The sequence below is a fragment of the Uranotaenia lowii genome, unplaced genomic scaffold (assembly GCF_029784155.1).
Source record: "Uranotaenia lowii strain MFRU-FL unplaced genomic scaffold, ASM2978415v1 HiC_scaffold_175, whole genome shotgun sequence".
Taxonomy (NCBI): domain Eukaryota; kingdom Metazoa; phylum Arthropoda; class Insecta; order Diptera; family Culicidae; genus Uranotaenia; species Uranotaenia lowii.
Genome location: NW_026597799.1, coordinates 503 through 20012, shown reverse-complemented (window position 1 = coordinate 20012; position 19510 = coordinate 503). Strand labels below are relative to the sequence as shown.

At 34.7% G+C, this 19510-nt stretch overlaps 1 protein-coding gene and 1 long non-coding RNA gene across 2 annotated transcripts; one reads left to right on the top strand and one right to left on the bottom strand.

Annotated features, from left to right (window-relative positions):
* The first annotated feature begins 14674 nt into the window (after window positions 1-14674).
* On the top strand, window positions 14675-15401 carry LOC129759512 (uncharacterized). Its single transcript, XR_008740183.1, has 3 exons — window positions 14675-14787; window positions 14848-14968; window positions 15033-15401. It is a non-coding gene; the product is annotated as an uncharacterized LOC129759512 (long non-coding RNA).
* A 3407-nt stretch (window positions 15402-18808) lies between these two features.
* Window positions 18809-19273, bottom strand: LOC129759514 (eukaryotic translation initiation factor 4E-like). Its single transcript, XM_055756983.1, has one exon. The coding sequence runs from the start codon at window positions 19271-19273 to the stop codon at window positions 18809-18811; it is 465 nt and encodes a 154-aa protein (XP_055612958.1).
* Between the last annotated feature and the right edge of the window lie 237 nt (window positions 19274-19510).

Below are 19510 nucleotides of genomic sequence, written 5' to 3'. Positions count from 1 at the left end.
CCAGCCACGCTGTGCAATGCAAAAGTATTGAGAATGTTATCTCGCTTCAAACAGTGGATGTCTCGTCGCACTGTGCTTGTTCAAGGCGGGTGTCTCGCTACGCCTTAGTGGTTGTCCAAGTGTCCAGCCACGCTGTGCAATGCAAAAGTATTGAGAATGTTATCTCGCTTCAAACAGTGGATGTCTCGTCGCACTGTGCAATGCAAAAGTATTGAGAATGTTATCTCGCTTCAAACAGTGGATGTCTCGTCGCACTGTGCAATGCAAAAGTATTGAGAATGTTATCTCGCTTCAAACAGTGGATGTCTCGTCGCACTGTGCAATGCAAAAGTATTGAGAATGTTATCTCGCTTCAAACAGTGGATGTCTCGTCGCACTGTGCTTGTTGAAGGCGGGTGTCTCGCCACGCCTTAGTGGATGTCCAAGTGTCCATCCACACTGTGCAATGCAAAAGTATTGAGAATGTTATCTCGCTTCAAACAGTGGATGTCTCGTCGCACTGTGCTTGTTCAAGGCGGGTGTCTCGCCACGCCTTAGTGGTTGTCCAAGTGTCCAGCCACGCTGTGCAATGCAAAAGTATTGAGAATGTTATCTCGCTTCAAACAGTGGATGTCTCGTCGCACTGTGCTTGTTCAAGGCGGGTGTCTCGCCACACCTTAGTGGATGTCCAAGTGTCCAGCCACGCTGTGCAATGCAAAAGTATTGAGAATGTTATCTCGCTTCAAACAGTGGATGTCTCGTCGCACTGTGCTTGTTCAAGGCGGGTGTCTCGCCACGCCTTAGTGGATGTCCAAGTGTCCAGCCACACTGTGCAATGCAAAAGTATTGAGAATGTTATCTCGCTTCAAACAGTGGATGTCTCGTCGCACTGTGCAATGCAAAAGTATTGAGAATGTTATCTCGCTTCAAACAGTGGATGTCTCGTCGCACTGTGCAATGCAAAAGTATTGAGAATGTTATCTCGCTTCAAACAGTGGATGTCTCGTCGCACTGTGCTTGTTCAAGGCGGGTGTCTCGCCACACCTTAGTGGATGTCCAAGTGTCCAGCCACGCTGTGCAATGCAAAAGTATTGAGAATGTTATCTCGCTTCAAACAGTGGATGTCTCGTCGCACTGTGCTTGTTCAAGACGGGTGTCTCGCCACGCCTTAGTGGTTGTCCTAGTGTCCAGCCACACTGTGCAATGCCAAAGAATTGAGAAGTTTATCTCGCTTCAAACAGTTATTATTCTTTCAACGATTCTATTAGGATTGAAAATTAATAAGATCAACTGCGATTATGAAATTTGAATAATAAAATCATAATGATAATGATGATGATAATGTTCCCACCTCATTCCCCTACACATATTTGAGCGGATCGAGTTATATTTTTGAAAAGATTTTTTTTTAACAAATCACATTCATTTACTGCTACAATTGTACTAAGAACCATCTCAGATTTGGAACAATTCATGTAAATACCGCGCAGTGCTCAAATATATGTAGACTTCTCTTAACTAATTTCAAGTTGACAAAAGGCCAATGAATATTCAACAATCTTAAAAATTATCACTATTATTATCATCATCATTATCATTATCATCCATGAGAATTTAGACGAACCATCGCTGACTGTTTCAATTTCGCTACAATACACAGATACTAAGGAATAACTGAATATCTGCAGTGACTTGTCTCATCAATGTTGACATCTTACTTAAATTTTATTTAAATCTAAACTGAATTGTTTCAAGCTCTTCGCATTTCATTTTACCTTTTATTGATTTATCTGATGCACTGCGATCGCGAAGGAAGCTCAAATGAAAGACTCGCAAATTGATGCCACATTTTTTCTGATCCTATTTAGTAACCAGAGAACAACATCACAACTATTATGAACTGTACTCAATATTAATTCAATTACCAATGTGTGAATCGTATTAAAAACAAAAAATTACAAGAACAGTTCACTTTCTCTTACATTAATTACACTTGTATTCGGAAACTCATGTTTAGAATTAAGTTTTTTAGGGAGAAGTACATTATAATGTGATGATCCGTAAATCATAACAATTGGAGTCAATGATACCACTGGTGGTCTGATTTCTAAACAATTAACTGGGGTTCCCTTGATAACGACAAAAATACTTCGTTTTAAAATAATACTTAATGCGTATAAAGTATCTGCATTACCCCAGGCACTGTCCTCACATGAAATACAAAGAAGATTGAAAAATGATCCCGATTCAAGTAAATTTTCTCTACCTTCAAAATAGGACTTATTTTGTAAAACACTTCTGAATGCGAACGTTCGGAGAACATTTGACAAAAGTGTATTTCCAATCAAAGAATATGAAATCGAATGGAACTGACAATTTCCATCTCTCGGAATTTCAATTTCAACAAATTCTTGAAAATACTGTTCGTTTGCCATCCTGTCAAGATCACGTAAACGGTCAAAAATCTGAATTGGAGAAACATTCATATGCGTATGAACTAAATCTAGGGATTGAGAATAACTTTCTAACAATGACATAACGCGGTATTCTGTATCTAGATTAAAATTCATTGAAGTAACCAAAATGTCTAATATTGCACTATTCAAATTTCTAAAAAGCTCTTCGTTGAACCATTCTTCATTTTCTAATATCTCTGTTGTTGAATTTTCAATCAAAATATTAGCTTCATTAAATAATTCTTCTGGAGGATCATTGAAAAGTTCATTATGAATGTTGTCATTCACTATATTTGATGAAGAAGTATCAAAATACTCACTTCCTAGAATTTCAGCAGATTCCAATTCCAATACTGTTTGAGGAATTATCGCAAAGATTGGTTTGTGGTCAGAAAAATAAGACTCATATACACCAGCTGAAATATTTCTTATGTTAGAAAATACAATATCTAATCTAGAACCAAGATCTGTTGTAGGTTCATAACAAACTAACTTATCATAAAGATGCATTCTATTCAGATTATTTACTAATTTTTTTGTTTCGTCACATGTACTGTTGAGATTAAAATTGAAATCTCCTATGAATACGATTGGTTCACTGTAAGCCTTATAAATTAAATTGAATACAGATATAAATTCATTATAATTAATTTTCGGTGATTTATAGCCTGTAAGAAGTGAAAAATTTCCATGTTTTAGAAGAACTAAGTCAGTATGGCCAACATATTTATTCTGGTTATTGGCTTTGAAAACCGTCTTATGACTTTCTACTGAAACTATTAAACCAATTTTCGCATAGCATATTATACCTTTGGCAATGCCACTCTTAACAAAAAATGGAAATTTTTGTCTATCTGATCGGTAAACAATATGGAAATTGGGTATATTTACTTCATCGTTTGTAAGGATCCCCGTTTCAGAAAATACAATTATGTCACATCTCGAATACCATGCATCCGCGGATATGTACTTGAAATTTTCTCTCAAAGATCTAGAATTCTGATAAGCAATAACCAATCCTGCGTGAGTTGTTAAATTATCAAACGCTAAAGTTAATTGTCTGTATGTCTTTAATCTTTCCGTTTCTTTCAAACAAGCTCTTATGGTAGGATTATCGGCCATATTTCCCGGAAATTTTCCTAATATATAAAGCCCAGATAGTTTCGAAACACGACTCAAGGCAACATAAATTAACTGACGAGTTGAGTTACCTTTCTTGCGTAGATCAACGCACACTTTGGAATATGTTTGTCCCTGACTTTTATGAATTGTAAGCGCTTCACAGGGAACTAATGGGAATTGATTCCTAATAACTTGATAGTCACGTTGAAAATGATTAGTCAAACTATATCTTTGCCTTTCAATAGGTGTCCAGTTTTTGTTAAGATTCAAATTTTCTGTAAATTCATGAAATTTAAGTCGAGCTTTTCTGCCAACTTTCTTGCTGTCAAAATTAAGGTACACCACGATAGGTTTATTCGATTGTGGATTACAAAAAACAAATTCCAAAACTCCAGTTGCACCGTTTACGATGCCATCCGATACATCTAAATTTGCAGTTACCATGTACTTGATACCTTTTTTGAATTGTATAGAATATGGATACCCTCCACAATCCCGGGTAGTTTTAGCTTTCCAAATATCAAGTTTCTTTAAAATTTGTTCTTCTTTCAAATTGCCTGTCAATTTATCTTCAGCCAAACTTAAAATTTCGGTTTCAGTCGACTCTGCAATTTTTATGGCATTATATCTGTCAACATCCAAATTCGTATAATACAACCTTATAGCGTCACTAGGTACTTCACTTTCGGAGACTTCTCTACTTTTAAAAACGTTGATATCTGCTGCGTTCATAGTTCCCTGGGCAAAATTATTCAACGCATTAACAAAGTCTAAGTCGTCTTTCTGTCTCATGACCTCAGTTAATTCATAAAATTCAAAATCCGCCCATAAAGGGGAAAGATCCAACGTCACCAAACAATCTCTGGGAGGGTTAAAAATGAATCTATCTTTGACCGGCGGAAGCTGTCGGAAATCTCCTACGGTTATTACAGATAAACCACCAAAACTTTCATCCATTCCTGTAATTTGGCGCAATCTTGTATCTATACGACTGAAAATGGTACTTCCAACCATTGAAATTTCATCTATGACTATCAATTTACAATGTAACAATTGTTGGCGTAAATTATTTGCGACGTCCATAGGTAAATCTGGTATGTTTCTAGTTTCGGTCAATGGTAAGGCAAAAGCTGAGTGCAAAGTATTGCCTCCAATTAAAAAGGCAGCTTTTCCAGAAAACGCACTTAATAACACTTTGACAGAATCTGATGATTGCCAAACTGAGGTTTCAACACAGTACTCCAGAAAATATGTAATCAATTGATAAATTGTTGATATAACTAAACTTTTTCCAACACCTGCTGAGCCGGAGATGAAAATTTTTAAAGGTAACTTGTTCAGTTTAAAGCATTTGTAAATATGAATTACAATTTCTCTTTGTCTGTTATTAAGCTTCCTTAGATTTTCAAGAAGATCGCGTTTGTTTACTTTCGGAGGAGCCGAATACACAAATGGAGTAAACGTTTTTGGTCTATCAATACCTCCTTGTACAAGAATATCGATTTCATGATCTTTAGACAGCTGATTTTGTTCGAATTCGGAAATTTCTTCATTTTCTAAATCTGCTCTATTATCATTTGCGGCTTCTATTGCTTTGTCTATTACATCATCTGACAGAATTTGAAATTTGGAACGATTTCTAGTAATCACACCGAGGTTATTATTATACACTTCCAACCAGTTCACTGTTTCAATTTCATTGATTTCATTTCTCCAAGGATAGAATAGAAGTAATTGCTCTCGATAATAATTGTCGGGATCTTGTTCGATTTTGTATCGATTATATCTCAGAATTCGAGCTGTTTTCCTTCTCTTATGGTTAGGATTTTCTCTATCTACTTCTGTTTCTTCAATGTCCTCTTCTTCGTCAGAAATCTGTGACCTGTTCTTATCAGGACGACTTTTTCCTTTAGCTTTAAAATAAAATGCAGCGTACTCAGCTAAACAAATGTTTTGTAAATCTACTCGTTCCGCATAATATGTTATGATATCTTTACCAGCGATATCGGTACTATCTTTGCTCATTGATCTTAATTGTTTTTCTGATTTAAGAAAAACTACCCTATCTTCAGATTTACAGGTGCTGATATATATATGAGTTCGACTGAAATGGGACAAAGGAATACTTAAACAATGATAAATAGCTTCGCTGACGCTCATTAGATTCGAATTGAGAAATTTGTTAGCAATTGTCCTCAACTTTTCAAGATAAGTAGTATTTCTTTTATCTAATTCATTTTGCAGTTCCTTCAACTGCTTCGAGAGTCCCGATTCAGACTTAGCAATGTAATCAACAATGTATGCTGCAACGCCATATTCATCTAGAATTAGCTGCAAATCTGTATTTGACTCCATTAAATTCAATATTATTGGATTATAAGAATTGATATCAACTTCACAGCTCCTGCGTTTATAAAAAATTGTAACTTTACTTATAGAAGCTCTTAAAGCGGTTATGTAATGATCTTTAGTCAAATGCAAGCTTTCTAAAATTTCTTCAAAACTGAGATTTGATCTTTCTCTACTTGAATATAGAACTTCCATCGTTTCTTTTATTTTCTGTAGATTTCTCTTAACCGCTGCAGTAATTTCGTTCTTGGGCAATGGTTTTAAAATTTTAGTTTCTGATAGAACAAATTTTGGAAAATTAAATCTACATGTGTTTTTATTGCTCCGTCCTTTTGAACATGTATCAGTGTGCTTGTGACGCAAATATTTACAAAGTGGATTATCAGCATCATACTGACATGTGATAAATGTATCAGCAAACTTTTCAAAAGCTTTTATACTATCTTCATCATTTAAATCTAGACAAGGTGCATCTTCAATGAACAGTAACATATGATCATGGGGAGATCCCCTCATTTGAAATTCGCGCCTTCGGTAAAAATCTGTTATTTTATACGGTTGGAATGGGCCTGAGCTTTGTTTCATTAATTTCATTAGCTCAGTAATTTTAAAATCATAATACAATGCAGAGTAAACAGGATTTTCTTTAATAAGATCGTGTTTTTGTTGTTCCGGAAGGTTAAGAGCTTGCAATAACGAAATTTGTTTCCCTGTAGTCTTCAATACCAACCCTTGTATCAATTCAGGCCATTTATTTTCAACTGCAGACACGGTTAAGAAAAACATTGGTTTTCCGCACTGCCGCAACATCGCAAAGAGATTCTTTTTCTTCGAGCTCCAAAAACTTGGAGAACATCTGATGTGCTTTAAAAAATTCAACCCATCATTATGCTGCCTAAGCTCTGTAATAAACTGGGGATTTAATGCTTCCTCAACTGTAACACCATTAGCATTAGATTTCTTTTTTAGTGTAAGTGTAGTTGAACTAAGAACTTCTGATTCCAATTTCATTTTGGCCAAATATAAAATTCTGAATGCCGAAATTTTAACTGTATGGCAGCGTACTTCCCATTTAATTAAATCAGATCTTGTAATATTTTTGTTAAGTACTTGCCTTTTTTTTCCAGCGAAAATTTTTGGAAAACAAAAACATTCAACATCTGGTTGAATGTGAACTGAAACAGGCCAGTGATTTTGACCTGGAGCCATAACAATAGTGGCATGTTGTGCCGTTTGTTGATTGAAGTCGAAAAGTAAACATTCATCATCATCATCAACCAAATGTTCATAAAATTCATCATCGACCTCTAAATCGTCTAATTGTAAATTCGAATTAACTTCTTGTTCTAATCCAGAACAAAGTTGATTATCCCGAATATTACCGTCGTCGCTTGTAGCAACTTGATTTTCACTGGCATCTAAATTTATGACATTGTTCCGATTGATTTCCTCCGTGAAAATTCTCATATCATGAGAAGAAACTTGTATGTCATGTTTTTTGTATAATTCAGTATTTTTCAAATAATCAAGAGCTTCTGATACATATGACGCACGGACCAATCCACTAATATATGTGGAAGAGTGACCCATATGTCGTTTGAATTCCACCGGTATAGGTATAACATCAAGATTATTTAGTTGTCTTGGCAAAGACGAAACCATAAGTGGCACACTACTAGGCACATGAATTGCACTCCCTTTCATTCCATGCTGTGGATTACAAGCACGTTTTGACATGAGAACAACCTTTTGGAAAGCAACATAAGGAGAAACTATTCTTTCTTCAATATCATTAAGTCTTGTAATGCATTCGGGAACCGGCGGTAATTTTAATCCCCAACTTGAAGCAAGCTTGGGAATTTTACGTTCTTTTACATATTTAATGCAAGTTTTACACAGAAAATTGCAAGAATTTTGAAAATAATAATTCAAGGTGCGTGAATCGCAAGTATTTTGAACGTTTTCGTTTTTCAGAATTTTATCAATTATCTGTTCAGAAATTTTTTGAACACTCTTATAGAAAAATGAACCCTCGCAGCTTGCGCATACATAACTGGGCATCTGCTTTCTATTCTCAATGAATTCCCTTATTGATTTCGATTGAATATCATTCGAACGAATTAGAAAGTTGTAATATTTGTCTCGATGAGCTATGAATTCATTCATTCTTTGCTCCCGTCGTGATAATCTGTTGCGTGCATTTTCATTAACATTATACGTTTCATTGCTTCTCTGTAAACGTATATTCAACAAATTTGAATGATTCGACGCAGCTTGGACGTTTTCGTGTCTTAAACGTTTTTCTGCCAATTTACATAGAATATTATTCTTCTCTCTTGCATAGTATTCCATGTTTTCATTTCTTATCTTACGCATACGAAGTCTGTTCATCGTTTTTTCATTTTCGTAATAGCTCATATCTGCTCTTATTTCTCGAATCCTTTTAGCATTTTTTTCTCGCATGATTGAAGAAATTTCAATATCTCTTCTTTTCCTCTGGATTCTTTGTTGTTCTTGCTCTTTATATGAGTTATCTTCGTTTACAATAGTATTGGCATAATCATCAATTGCTTCTGCATGATTCAGGGTTTCTCTTTGTCGATTTTCTTCCCTGTAACAATTTTGATTTGTTTGTATTTCTTCCAAAATTGTTACGTTTGGTTGATTAGAAAAACTGACATCTGATTTTCTGTTTTGCTCATTTATAACAGAAGCGAGTTTTTTAATGTACTTTTGCTTATCGTACAAACGAAGTTTTTTCGCTTTGTATTCCGACGAATATTTTTTGGTGCGAGACATGTTTAAAAACTGAAATAAAAAATTTGAAAAAGTTTCAAGTTTAATATTTAGATTCGATTTATTCTAACCAATGTTCATAAAAATTCAATCATTACTTTAAATAAATTTAATTGATTATTATAAAATAAGGCAATCGTGATTAATAAAGTTAATTAACGAACGCCTTGAATTCTATCATTTTTCAGAAAAAGTGTTGATCTTTATTGATTATTTTGGAACGAAATTTGAATAAATAAGTTTGAATTTTGGTAACCTTAACATAACCATATTTCTCATCAAAATAACATCAAACAGAAATAAACACCATTGCTGTATCCCAACAAAGTAATCTTATAAATGAGTGGATGGAAACTTTAAATTAAAGGAAAGCTATTAATACTCAATAAAAATACAAAAACAAAAAAGTTATTTACGACCCTTAGAGCCGAAGGGGTAAAGCTGAATAAAAGAATAATTCGAGAAAACATGCATTTAAGTTTTTTGGTCATATTCCATATATTATTCAAAAATTGTTATTTTTGTAAATAAACTTAAAATAACCCGATAAAATTACCAAATACAAATTAAAATATGAAAAATTGTTAAGTATTACTAACTCAAAATCGATCATATTTGCACTTATACCTCTTTGGCTCTGAGGGTCTTTTTTCAATCCAAATATTGGATATCAATCGATAATGTCAATATAATTTGTTCCGATAGTACGATTTTAAAATAGAAACCAATTGAGGCGCCAGGATCAGATGAACATCATTTTCATAGGAATAATTAATTTTGACAGGTTTCCAAATTTAAATCAAATACCATTTAAAGTACACAAAGGTAAGTACGACGGTTTTTCGTATAGTACAACTTAAATCTTTTAAGAAAATCAGCAGTGGATCTATTTAGGCAAACGATCAATTTGATGCAGAATATTTTTTTTTTATTACACTGAAGATATAAGCATGATCGAGATAAGTTTGTCGCCCCTCTGCTAGGTCCAGTTTTGACACAACTCGCTAAACTTATCACTAAAACTAATGAACTGCTGTTTTCTTTACTTACTTCGCTTTATAAGGTTAAAGAAACTATAGTAAACAAAGAAGCGCAATCTGATACCTTTCGAAATAATGTGCTTGCAACCCTGCTGTAGGTCTGCCTTTAAGACTGCTTGGTTTTGCTCGATTGGAATGACACTGACAGAAAATCCAAAAATTCCAATCGTGACATTTCGTCTCTTTGTTTACTATAGGCTCGTTATATAAGGTAAGTAGGGACGGTAGATTTTCTCTAACCTTCTGAATGTTAGTATTGTTTCAATGCAAAGTTTGTCGTCATGAACACGCTAGATTAAAAAAAAAAAAATGCAACTGAAAATGATGCACATCATCTCGACATAGTAGTTATAATAAAAAGTATACCAAAAAAACGCTGTAAACATCCGTTATTGTCGAGATTCCAGAACAGAATCAGAACAGAAAATAGAAATAACAGTTTATTTCCAAAAACTTATTCAAAAAATTGATTATTTTATCATGTTTTCGAATCTCCAAAACACATAGAAATCCACAATAAAAACACCATGGATAAATTCCTTTGACTAGAGTATTTGTTGTGAATGTAAATCATTAAAAGAATTCACACCTTTTCGAGATATTTGGAATAAACAGCAATGCTCTCGTGACCTACCATTACGTCAAATAAAACAATATTTGAAAAACTGAGAATTTCACTTATACTGTATTTGTTTTCTCCACTCGATCAGTGTTCCACCGTACCCGACAAAAACAAACACAAATCGTCGCCAGTGTATTGCTACCTCACGCACTCACACGCTCTCTCGCAACACTGGCAAAATTATCGGTGGGCCACCGTCCGTAAGCAGAACTTCACCAGGTCAAAACCAGTGCAACACCGTCCGAATAAACAAACAGTTTGACAGCACCTAGTGGTGCACTAGGGCAACACGAGTGCAACACTCGGCATAAACAAATACACTATTATTATGCTGTATTATTGCATGATTGGATAAAGCTTGGCAAAGTTTCGGCTGTCCCTGGAACCAACAAAACAGTCTGACCTCGCGGTCGTCAGCCGCACGCAAACACGGTCTCCACTGTAACTTCTACCACCAGCCACCAGCTTGATTCCCAGACTAAGGAAAGGGATAACGGTGACTAACTTAGTTCAAAAATCGGATATAAGGGGCAAACGAGCATCAATAGCCCCGAAGTATTTCGAAATTTTCATGTGTACTAACAATAAGACAACATGTTGCATAAGTGATCGCTGTACACTGTCAGTTTACTGCCCGCAACAGTGCCGACGCGAGCATGTGATATCTGTACGAAACATTATAAATCCGGACTGCAAAAAGCTTGTTTTGGACTTATGCGCCGTACAAAATAGCCTCTCTATTCCCGCAAGCGAAAGTTTCTCTGAACAATATACTTGTAATTGAATACCTGTATTGACATTTTCAATGAATCTAATTAGATTTTTGAAATCGAAACCAATCGTATGAATTTTAATATCAAGTCTCATTTTAAAAACAGAATCTGTAGTCTGAAGTACAAGTCTGAATAATTTTAGTTATAAATTACTCAACTTTAAATCTTATAACTGAACCCATTACCTTATAATATATCATTTGAGGCACTTGGCATCAGAGGGTTGCAAGTGCCTAAATGATAGTTTCGAAAAAACACGCTTCAAAGTTGTGAAGGTGCTCGATTAATCATATATTTTTCGAATTCGAACAGTTTAATTCAATCAAAAAGTGTTTAGAAAAACTATGAAAAATCTCGGTTTTGCACCTCACTTTCATTGAAACATGAAGAATCTTATAGGTTTACTTAACTAAATATTGATGATTTTGGTACTTGCACCCCTCTGATACTGAGGGCCTCATTTATAAATTTAAATTCTCATTCTAAATCATAAATCTAAATCTGGATTAAGATATCTTAGTTTTGACAATATGTACATTCTGAATAAAGAACCTGAAATTTATTTATATTTATTAAAACCTGAAATTTGTGAATTCCAAATCTAAAATCGGAATTGAAATCATGCATTTGAATATGTGATTCTTAATTAGAATTCCATTTAGATGCAGAATTTTGAATCCCAATTCTGAATTGTAAATATGAATTATGAGTTTTATTCTGAATATGAATTTGAATTCTGTGATTGGATTCTGAATCTGTTCCACAGTGTTAAAATAAGCAAACATTTGCAAAAACATCAAAAACATGAATCTGGGTTCTGAACCTGAATGGATATTCTGAATCCCAAATCTGAATACCAAATGAATCTAAAATCTGAATCTGAACTTGTGAAATGTACATCTTAATTTTGAATTTATATTTATCATAAATATGAAACTAATTTTGAATCTGATAACTGATTCAAATTCAGAATCTGCCAAAACACATTGTTTGCTAGAAGAATTCCTTCATCACCCCTTTTTGTTTCGACTCGTTTTTGGCTTTTTAGAAATAATACAAAATAAAAAAATAGTTGACTTTTATTTAAAATAATATCGCTAATGTTGGAATGTAAAGCAACCTATATTAACGGATAGCTCCAAACAATCATGATAAAACAAATAAAAATATTCGTCGAAACAATTCAAAGAATAAACATAGATATTGGTTGTGTTTTTTTTTAAATCTTTAATTGAAACGGCTCATATTTTCAGATTTTAAGGAGACAAACAAATTTGTTGATTGTTAAAGAATTATTGATGTCCCATAAGTTCCGAATGTTATGATTGCTTCAAGTACCCGCTAGATTACGAGAAAATACTCTCCAAATTTCATAAGCACTTAACTCGTTTCGGTGTTTCTGTTTCATTCAACGTAATGAAAGCTCACGTGAGAATGTTGTTTCATAACAACTATTTACAATGAAGTATTCAGGAATATGATAGTGACATACTGAAGACCTAAATCAAAATTTAAATTATTTCAATTTTATGCAGCTCATAAAAATACCAATGAATGCATATCCTGTTTCACTTGGAATCATAAGGGTCGATTGCACGATTTATTAGCTTAGCTCATAAGGTACACCGGGGTAAGTGTGGACGATGGCTATTAAAACAATACTGTGCACTATTTTCTCAAACTTTTAATGCAGAATGTTCAATTTACTAGTAATCTATCCAATAACTGTAAAAAAAATAGAATTCAGACAATAACGGATGTTTACAACGACTTTTTTGAGAATTTTCTATTTTCACCTACGATGTCGAGGTGATGTGCATCTTTTTCAATTGCCAATTTCTCGTAAACTAGCCGGCTCTACATTGAAACAATCCTTATATTCCAAACAACCAGTTAGGAAAAGAAACGGCGGTTAAAGATGAAGAAAAAAGTGTTTATTTACAAAAAACTAAAATCTTGTCTCCAACCCCTGCCTGGGGTAAGTGTGGACGGCTTTAAAAAGACTTGATGTTTACACATTTTTTCAATTTTCTGTCCTTCATCCTTCATGAATTGCATTTTTTAGCTAAGTTTAGCATTCGGTTGATGAAAAGTTTGGTAAAGTACTTGTTTGTTCAGTGTTTTTTGATAAAATCGGAACTCGTGTGTTGTAGCATAAATTACACAAAATAATTATTGAAAGATGCCTTACTAATAATATCATGAACTTTTTTTTTCAAACTTTTGGACGGTTCGAGCAATAAAATAACGTATTCAACCAAGAAAACACTAATTGTTTGAAAATTTCCTGAGAAACCAAAAAGAAAATCTTCCGTCCACACTTACCCCATAAATCGGGGTAAGTGAAGACACCAGCAGTCCATTACAATTTACGTAATAACTTTTTTCGCTTTGCTTCTATCGAGCTCATCTCTTCAGCGTTTGTAAACAACATGTTCTGCATTACACTGAATGTAATTTTATGAAAATTGCTCCACTGCTGATTTTTGAATGATTTTTTAAAGTTGAACTATACGAAAAACCGTCCACACTTACCCCGGTGTACCTTATACATTTTGAAATTAGCAATTATGAAAATAAAATTAATTTCCTCATAATTTTCACCTGACCGGTTTCTAACACCCCCTCCCCCACCAATGATGACAGGGGACAAATGAAGCGTCGTTTATGTAATATTAAATCCTGAAAGGGCGATGATCCCTGGTGAAAAGATTCACTTCCCGTAAATAAAAAAATCACAATTACTTACCCCGATATTGTTCGCACTTGTCCCACGGCAACACCTAATTTTTTCTCAAAAATACCTTCTTCCACAATCCACTTGAAAAAAAAAAAACCAAACACTCGATCACGTATGTATGTATGGCTTTGGTGTTTCTTGGCCGAGAGTTTTATACTATATAACCACGACTTTTCCACTCGATCACTTTTCAACGAAAAAGCTGTTGAAAAGGCTTTTTTGTAGACTAAAAAATGCTCAACAAAAACCCATTTCTTACACGCTCCTTTTTGATTACTCAAAATTAAGTTTGACCAAAATTCAAAAGTTAGTTTAATTCTAAGAACTTAAAGTTGAGTCTCGTTTTCCTCCTTTGTGTTGATGAAAGAACATGTCACAAAATTTGAATTCACTTATCCGGAACAATTACCGGAAGACAGTAAGAACGAACGTCATAATTGAATGTCCACCGTTGTCAGCGTGAAATTACGTCCGTTATTGTCAGCATGTAGTGTGCGGCTTGGAATGTAATTTCTTGTGGGAATCATCCGGATGTTACAATCAAACGTACATTCGAGCAGAGTATCTTAGCATCATAAGATTTAATTTTGATTCGCAAAACGTTTAATTAAGTTAATTTGAATTGTAAAAAATAACTTTGCTCAAATTTGAGTATAAAGACATAGGCGACAATTGCGTGCCATTTGGAACTTAATTTTTGCACAGTTAGTTGATCGTGTTGTTTTGGTTGCATGTGTTATTTTAATTCGATCCGCTGAAAACTGTCCCGAATCCCGACTTTCAAATTCCGGCTCAAATGTCTCGACTTCGATCCGACTGGAGGATGTGGGCTATTCCTGGAGCCCGGTGGTTGTGTCGAAGACAGAATGCTGACATTGGAAGGTGCTTTCTGGCTGCTGTTGGCTTTCAGGTGAGTTTTTTCTTGTTCAACGCTAAGATAATATTTTGTAGTGAAAATTTCACCTTCTAGCTATTGGAAAAGGTTCCCCGGGCGATGCGATTCAGCCGAGGACTAAATAAAAGCCTGTTTTTTGGAGTGTACCGATATAACATGGACAGAAATTTATTTTTAAAATCTGCAAGATGTTGAGGTAAGATGCTTCTTGAATTAGTTTGGCTTGAGGTTAATTTTTTCTTGAAAGTGTATATTTCTAGGCTGTCGTGATATATTATATTCTCGTGGAAACTTTTCATGCGCAAAGGTTCCGGCGTTCCATGGCTGAGACTTTCGGAGCAGTGCCGCTCCCGGAGGCTTTTGGATTCCATCGCTGCTGTTGACTGTGATGGCAGCCCAAACGTACCATATAGCGGTGCCCGTTCGGCTGAACTCGGAACGGCCTCTTTCCGTTTCTATTGTCGATTTACGGGGTGCTTTCGAAACACGCTGCGTATACCAGTTCAAATCTTTCTTCGTGTTGATGTTCCAGATTATGAAGTTTTCGAGTAAGATACGATATATGTTCCGATAAGTGATTGTTATTTTTTTGAGTAACGATAGCCTTCTTTAGTAATACATAAGGTTAAGGATAGATAATAAGTATTACCAAGTATTATCATGTTTGTATTGACAGTAGATTAAACTGATTTTGTTGTACAAAATTAAAACAAAATCGAATAAAAGTTTGATGCGATTTGATTGTAGTATTGATATGTACGAAAAAAAAAACATTTTTTGTTACTTTTCGAAAATTACTCCTATAAGAAAAAAGCGATCAATTTTGAAATTTTCACCCTAGTAGATGGTTTGTCGGCCTGGTCTACATGCGTAGGTATATCGATCATAAAAAAAACAAACCGATCAAAACCAATTATGAACATGAATATAAAATTAATGATTACAAAATAAAAAAAGGTTCCCAACCATGTGTTTCAAATAATGCAAAATTTGCTTCGGGTAACCTATGGAGTGAAGACAGCGAGACATGAGTATCAATGATTCTACCATAGAATCCAATGATCGGTAAAACATATTTTTAAATTTCTATATAAGGTCATTTTTGAAATTTTCAGTTACGTAAATGGTTTATCGGCCTGGTCAACATGCATAGGTATATCGATCATAAAAAACATACCGATCAAAACCAATAAAGAACATGAATATAAAATTGAAGATAACAATATAAAAAACAATATAAAAAAAAGGTTCCCAACCATGTTTTCCAAATAATTCAACATTTTTCTGGGTAACCTATGGAGCCAAGACAGCGAGAAAATAGTATCTATGATTCTAACATAGAGTCAAATGATCGGTAAAATATATTTTCAAATTTGTATATATGAGGCCTTCAGGATCAAAGGGGCGTAAGTTCCAAAATCGTCAATTTGAATTAAGTATAACCAACGGTTTTTTTTATGTTTCAATGTACATCTGGTGTATTTACCTATTTATAATTTTTTTCGAAAACTTTTTGATTGAGTTTAAACTGCTCGAATTCGAAAAATATATGAAAAATTGTGCAACTTCACAACTTTGAAGCGGGTTTTCTCGAAACTATCATTTAGGCACTTGTACCCCTTTCCCGACCGTCTTATATGATAATTTTTGAAATTTTCAGTTTAGTAATTGAAGGGCTTGTCTAAACGCATAAGTATATCGATCATAAAAAAAAACATACCGATCAAAATCAATTAAGAAGACGAATTTAAAATAAAGATTACAATATAAAAAAAAAGGTTCCCAACCATGTATTTCAAATAATGCAACATTTGCTCCGGGTAACCTATGGAGTGAAGACAGCGAGAAATGAGTATCAATGATTCTACCATAGAGTCCAATGATCGGTAAAACATATTTTTAAATTTCTATATAAGGTCATTTTTGGTCATTTTATCGGCCTAGTCAACATGCATAGGTATATCGATCATAAAAAAACATACCGATCAAAACCAATAAAAAACATGAATATAAAATTAAAGATTACAATATAAAAAAAGGTTCCCAACCATGTTTTCCAAATAATTCAACATTTGTTATGCATAACCTATATAGTCAAGACAGCGAGAAAATAGTATCTATGATTCTAACATAGAGTCAAATGATCGGTAAAATATATTTTCAAATTTGTATATATGAAGCCTTCAGGATCAGAGGGGTGTAAGTTCCAAAATCGTCAATTTGAATTAAGATAACCAACGGTTTTTTTTATGTTTCAATGTACATCTGGTGCATTTACCTATTTATAATTTTTTTCGAAAACTTTTTGATTGAGTTTAAACTGCTCGAATTCGAAAAATATATGAAAAATTGTGCAACTTAACAACTTTGAAGCGGGTTTTCTCGAAACTATCATTTAGGCACTTGTACCCCTTTGATCCCAACCGCTTTATATGATAGTTTTTGAAATTTCCAGTTTAGTAAATGGTATGTCGGGCTGGTCTAAACGCATGAGTATATCGATCATAAAAAACATACCGATCAAAATCAATTAAAAAGACGAATTTGAAATCAAGATGACAATATAAAAAAAGGTTCCCAACCATGTGTTTCAAGTAATTCAACATTTTTCTGGGTAACCTATGGAGTCAAGACAGCAAGAATAGAATATGATTCTAACATAGAGTCCAATGGTCGGTTGAATATATTTTCAAATTTGTATCTATGTTCATTTTTACAATTTTCAGTTTAGTAAATGGAATGTCGGCCTGGTCTACTCGCATAGGTATGTGTATCGGTCAGAATCAATGTATAAGGCGAATATAACATAACGAATACAATATCTAAAAATTTGGCTTAAAAAGTTTTCTCTTCAATAAGCTTCGAAAACGATGTTTTTTCACTCCTCGATAAAATGCGTGCTTCTTCAAAATGGATCACTTTGAAAATGGCAACGAATGAAAAAAAAAATATCTCAATTTCAACTTTTTTAACCATTTTATAATTTTGGCATGAGAACTACCATCATGATTGCAATTTTTCCAAAAATTGATTTAAAAGCAACAGTATTAAATTATTAATTAAGTAACCATATAAAAGGGTTAATGAAAATAAGCGTATGAAGAAATTGATATGGTGTGCTTCGTTCTCCCGCACGCGCCCCTTCGTCGTTTTGTCCTCCACAGAGCAACCTGAATATAATGTTATGGGAAGTCTCGAAGTAACAATCGCTTTCATACCATGCAGTGTGGGCACGACGTACTCATCAACGACTTCATTAATTTGGGGGTCGTACCCCTTGGTGAAAACCATAAATATGTTTAATGCATCGGAATTTCGGTTCCGATGCTTTTTTGGATTGGTTCGGATTTTAACTGAACCAAAATAATGAAAAAAAAAAAAACCTTTGACAGGGAAAATATGAAACAGTCTTCTTCCCCTCACACGGTTTCTGTCATGATGACATCAAACCTGAGTGGGAATGAAGCCTGTACGTTTTCCCTTGCACACATCGACAGATCCAAACTTTCAAATAGCAAGCGCGTAACTATGACGTCATGTATAATTTGACGTCATATTATCGATCATCTTGATTAGTGATAGCTTGACATTGCTGGCAAGCCAAATGGCCACGTTTTTTGGAGTGATGATTTTTGATATTTACTATGAAAAAAAAATTTTCAAACTATTTTGTATTTTTTTCTTTCTTTTATAGGTTGAAGAAGAAAAAAAATCAAATTTTTCAAGATAAAAATCATTTTTATTGTACTGCTCAGTTTCACAAAAACGTCGAGAACAAAGTTTACAAAAATTCACACAAATACACACAAATACACAGACATCATCAGAACTCATCGAGCTGATTCGATAGGTACCTATAAAGGTATATCTAAGACCCATAATTAATGATCTCCCAAATCGACCGATAACTATACCTTTCTGTAAGAAAGGCAAAAAAAGGTGGCTTTCGATTGCCCATAATAATGAAAAAACGTAAAATTTAGCTCATCGTGTTTTAATTTTGGCAACAAATTTACCCAACCTCCCTCGTTTCAAATTATTGTTCGGACATGGCAAAAAGTCGACTTACGGCTTTCTCCCGCATCGGCGCGTCCCGCTTCATGACAGTGGAGGTCCAAATTGCAATTTCATCCCGTTCGTGGCGCTGCTGCTGGAGCACGTTGATCACCCACCGGCCGCCGCGGAAATTCTTCTCGTCTTCCCACATGGTGCGAATGACCTGCTTGAACATCGAATAATCGCACCCGGTCTTCAGGTCCGACGAGCTTTTGATGTGGTTGTACAATCTCCAGAAGTCCTCAACGGTACCGACGGTGGCCACCTCGTTCAGATTGTTTCCCCACGACTTGTTCTTATCCGGTTCCTGATACCAGAGCGTCCACTGGAATTGCAGCGGATTCTTGATGATGCGATCCGGATCGACGATGCCGTACTGCTCGGCATGATATTGCTCGGCGCTCTCCGGTCGTCGCTCAACCTCCTCATCGGTTTCGCCAGCCATGATTGCAAATCGGCTCAGCTCGAGAAATGTCTGCCCAGACATGTTGATTGAACCAGGGGACAGGAAATCTGCTTCTCGGGGCAATAACCGGTTGCCGTATCACTTGACCGCACAATTTATCACCGGTAGAACTCAAAATTTTGTTCTAAAAAGCCAGAAAATTACTGGTTTTGTGTCCGCTTAGACCGATCTCCACTCTTTTTCTCCGTTCTCCACAGGTTCCACGTCACTTTTTTT

Bases quoted from the DNA above. Each gene is read 5' to 3' on its own strand.
- LOC129759514 (XM_055756983.1), bottom strand. From the start codon at position 19,273: ATGGCTGGCGAAACCGATGAGGAGGTTGAGCGACGACCGGAGAGCGCC.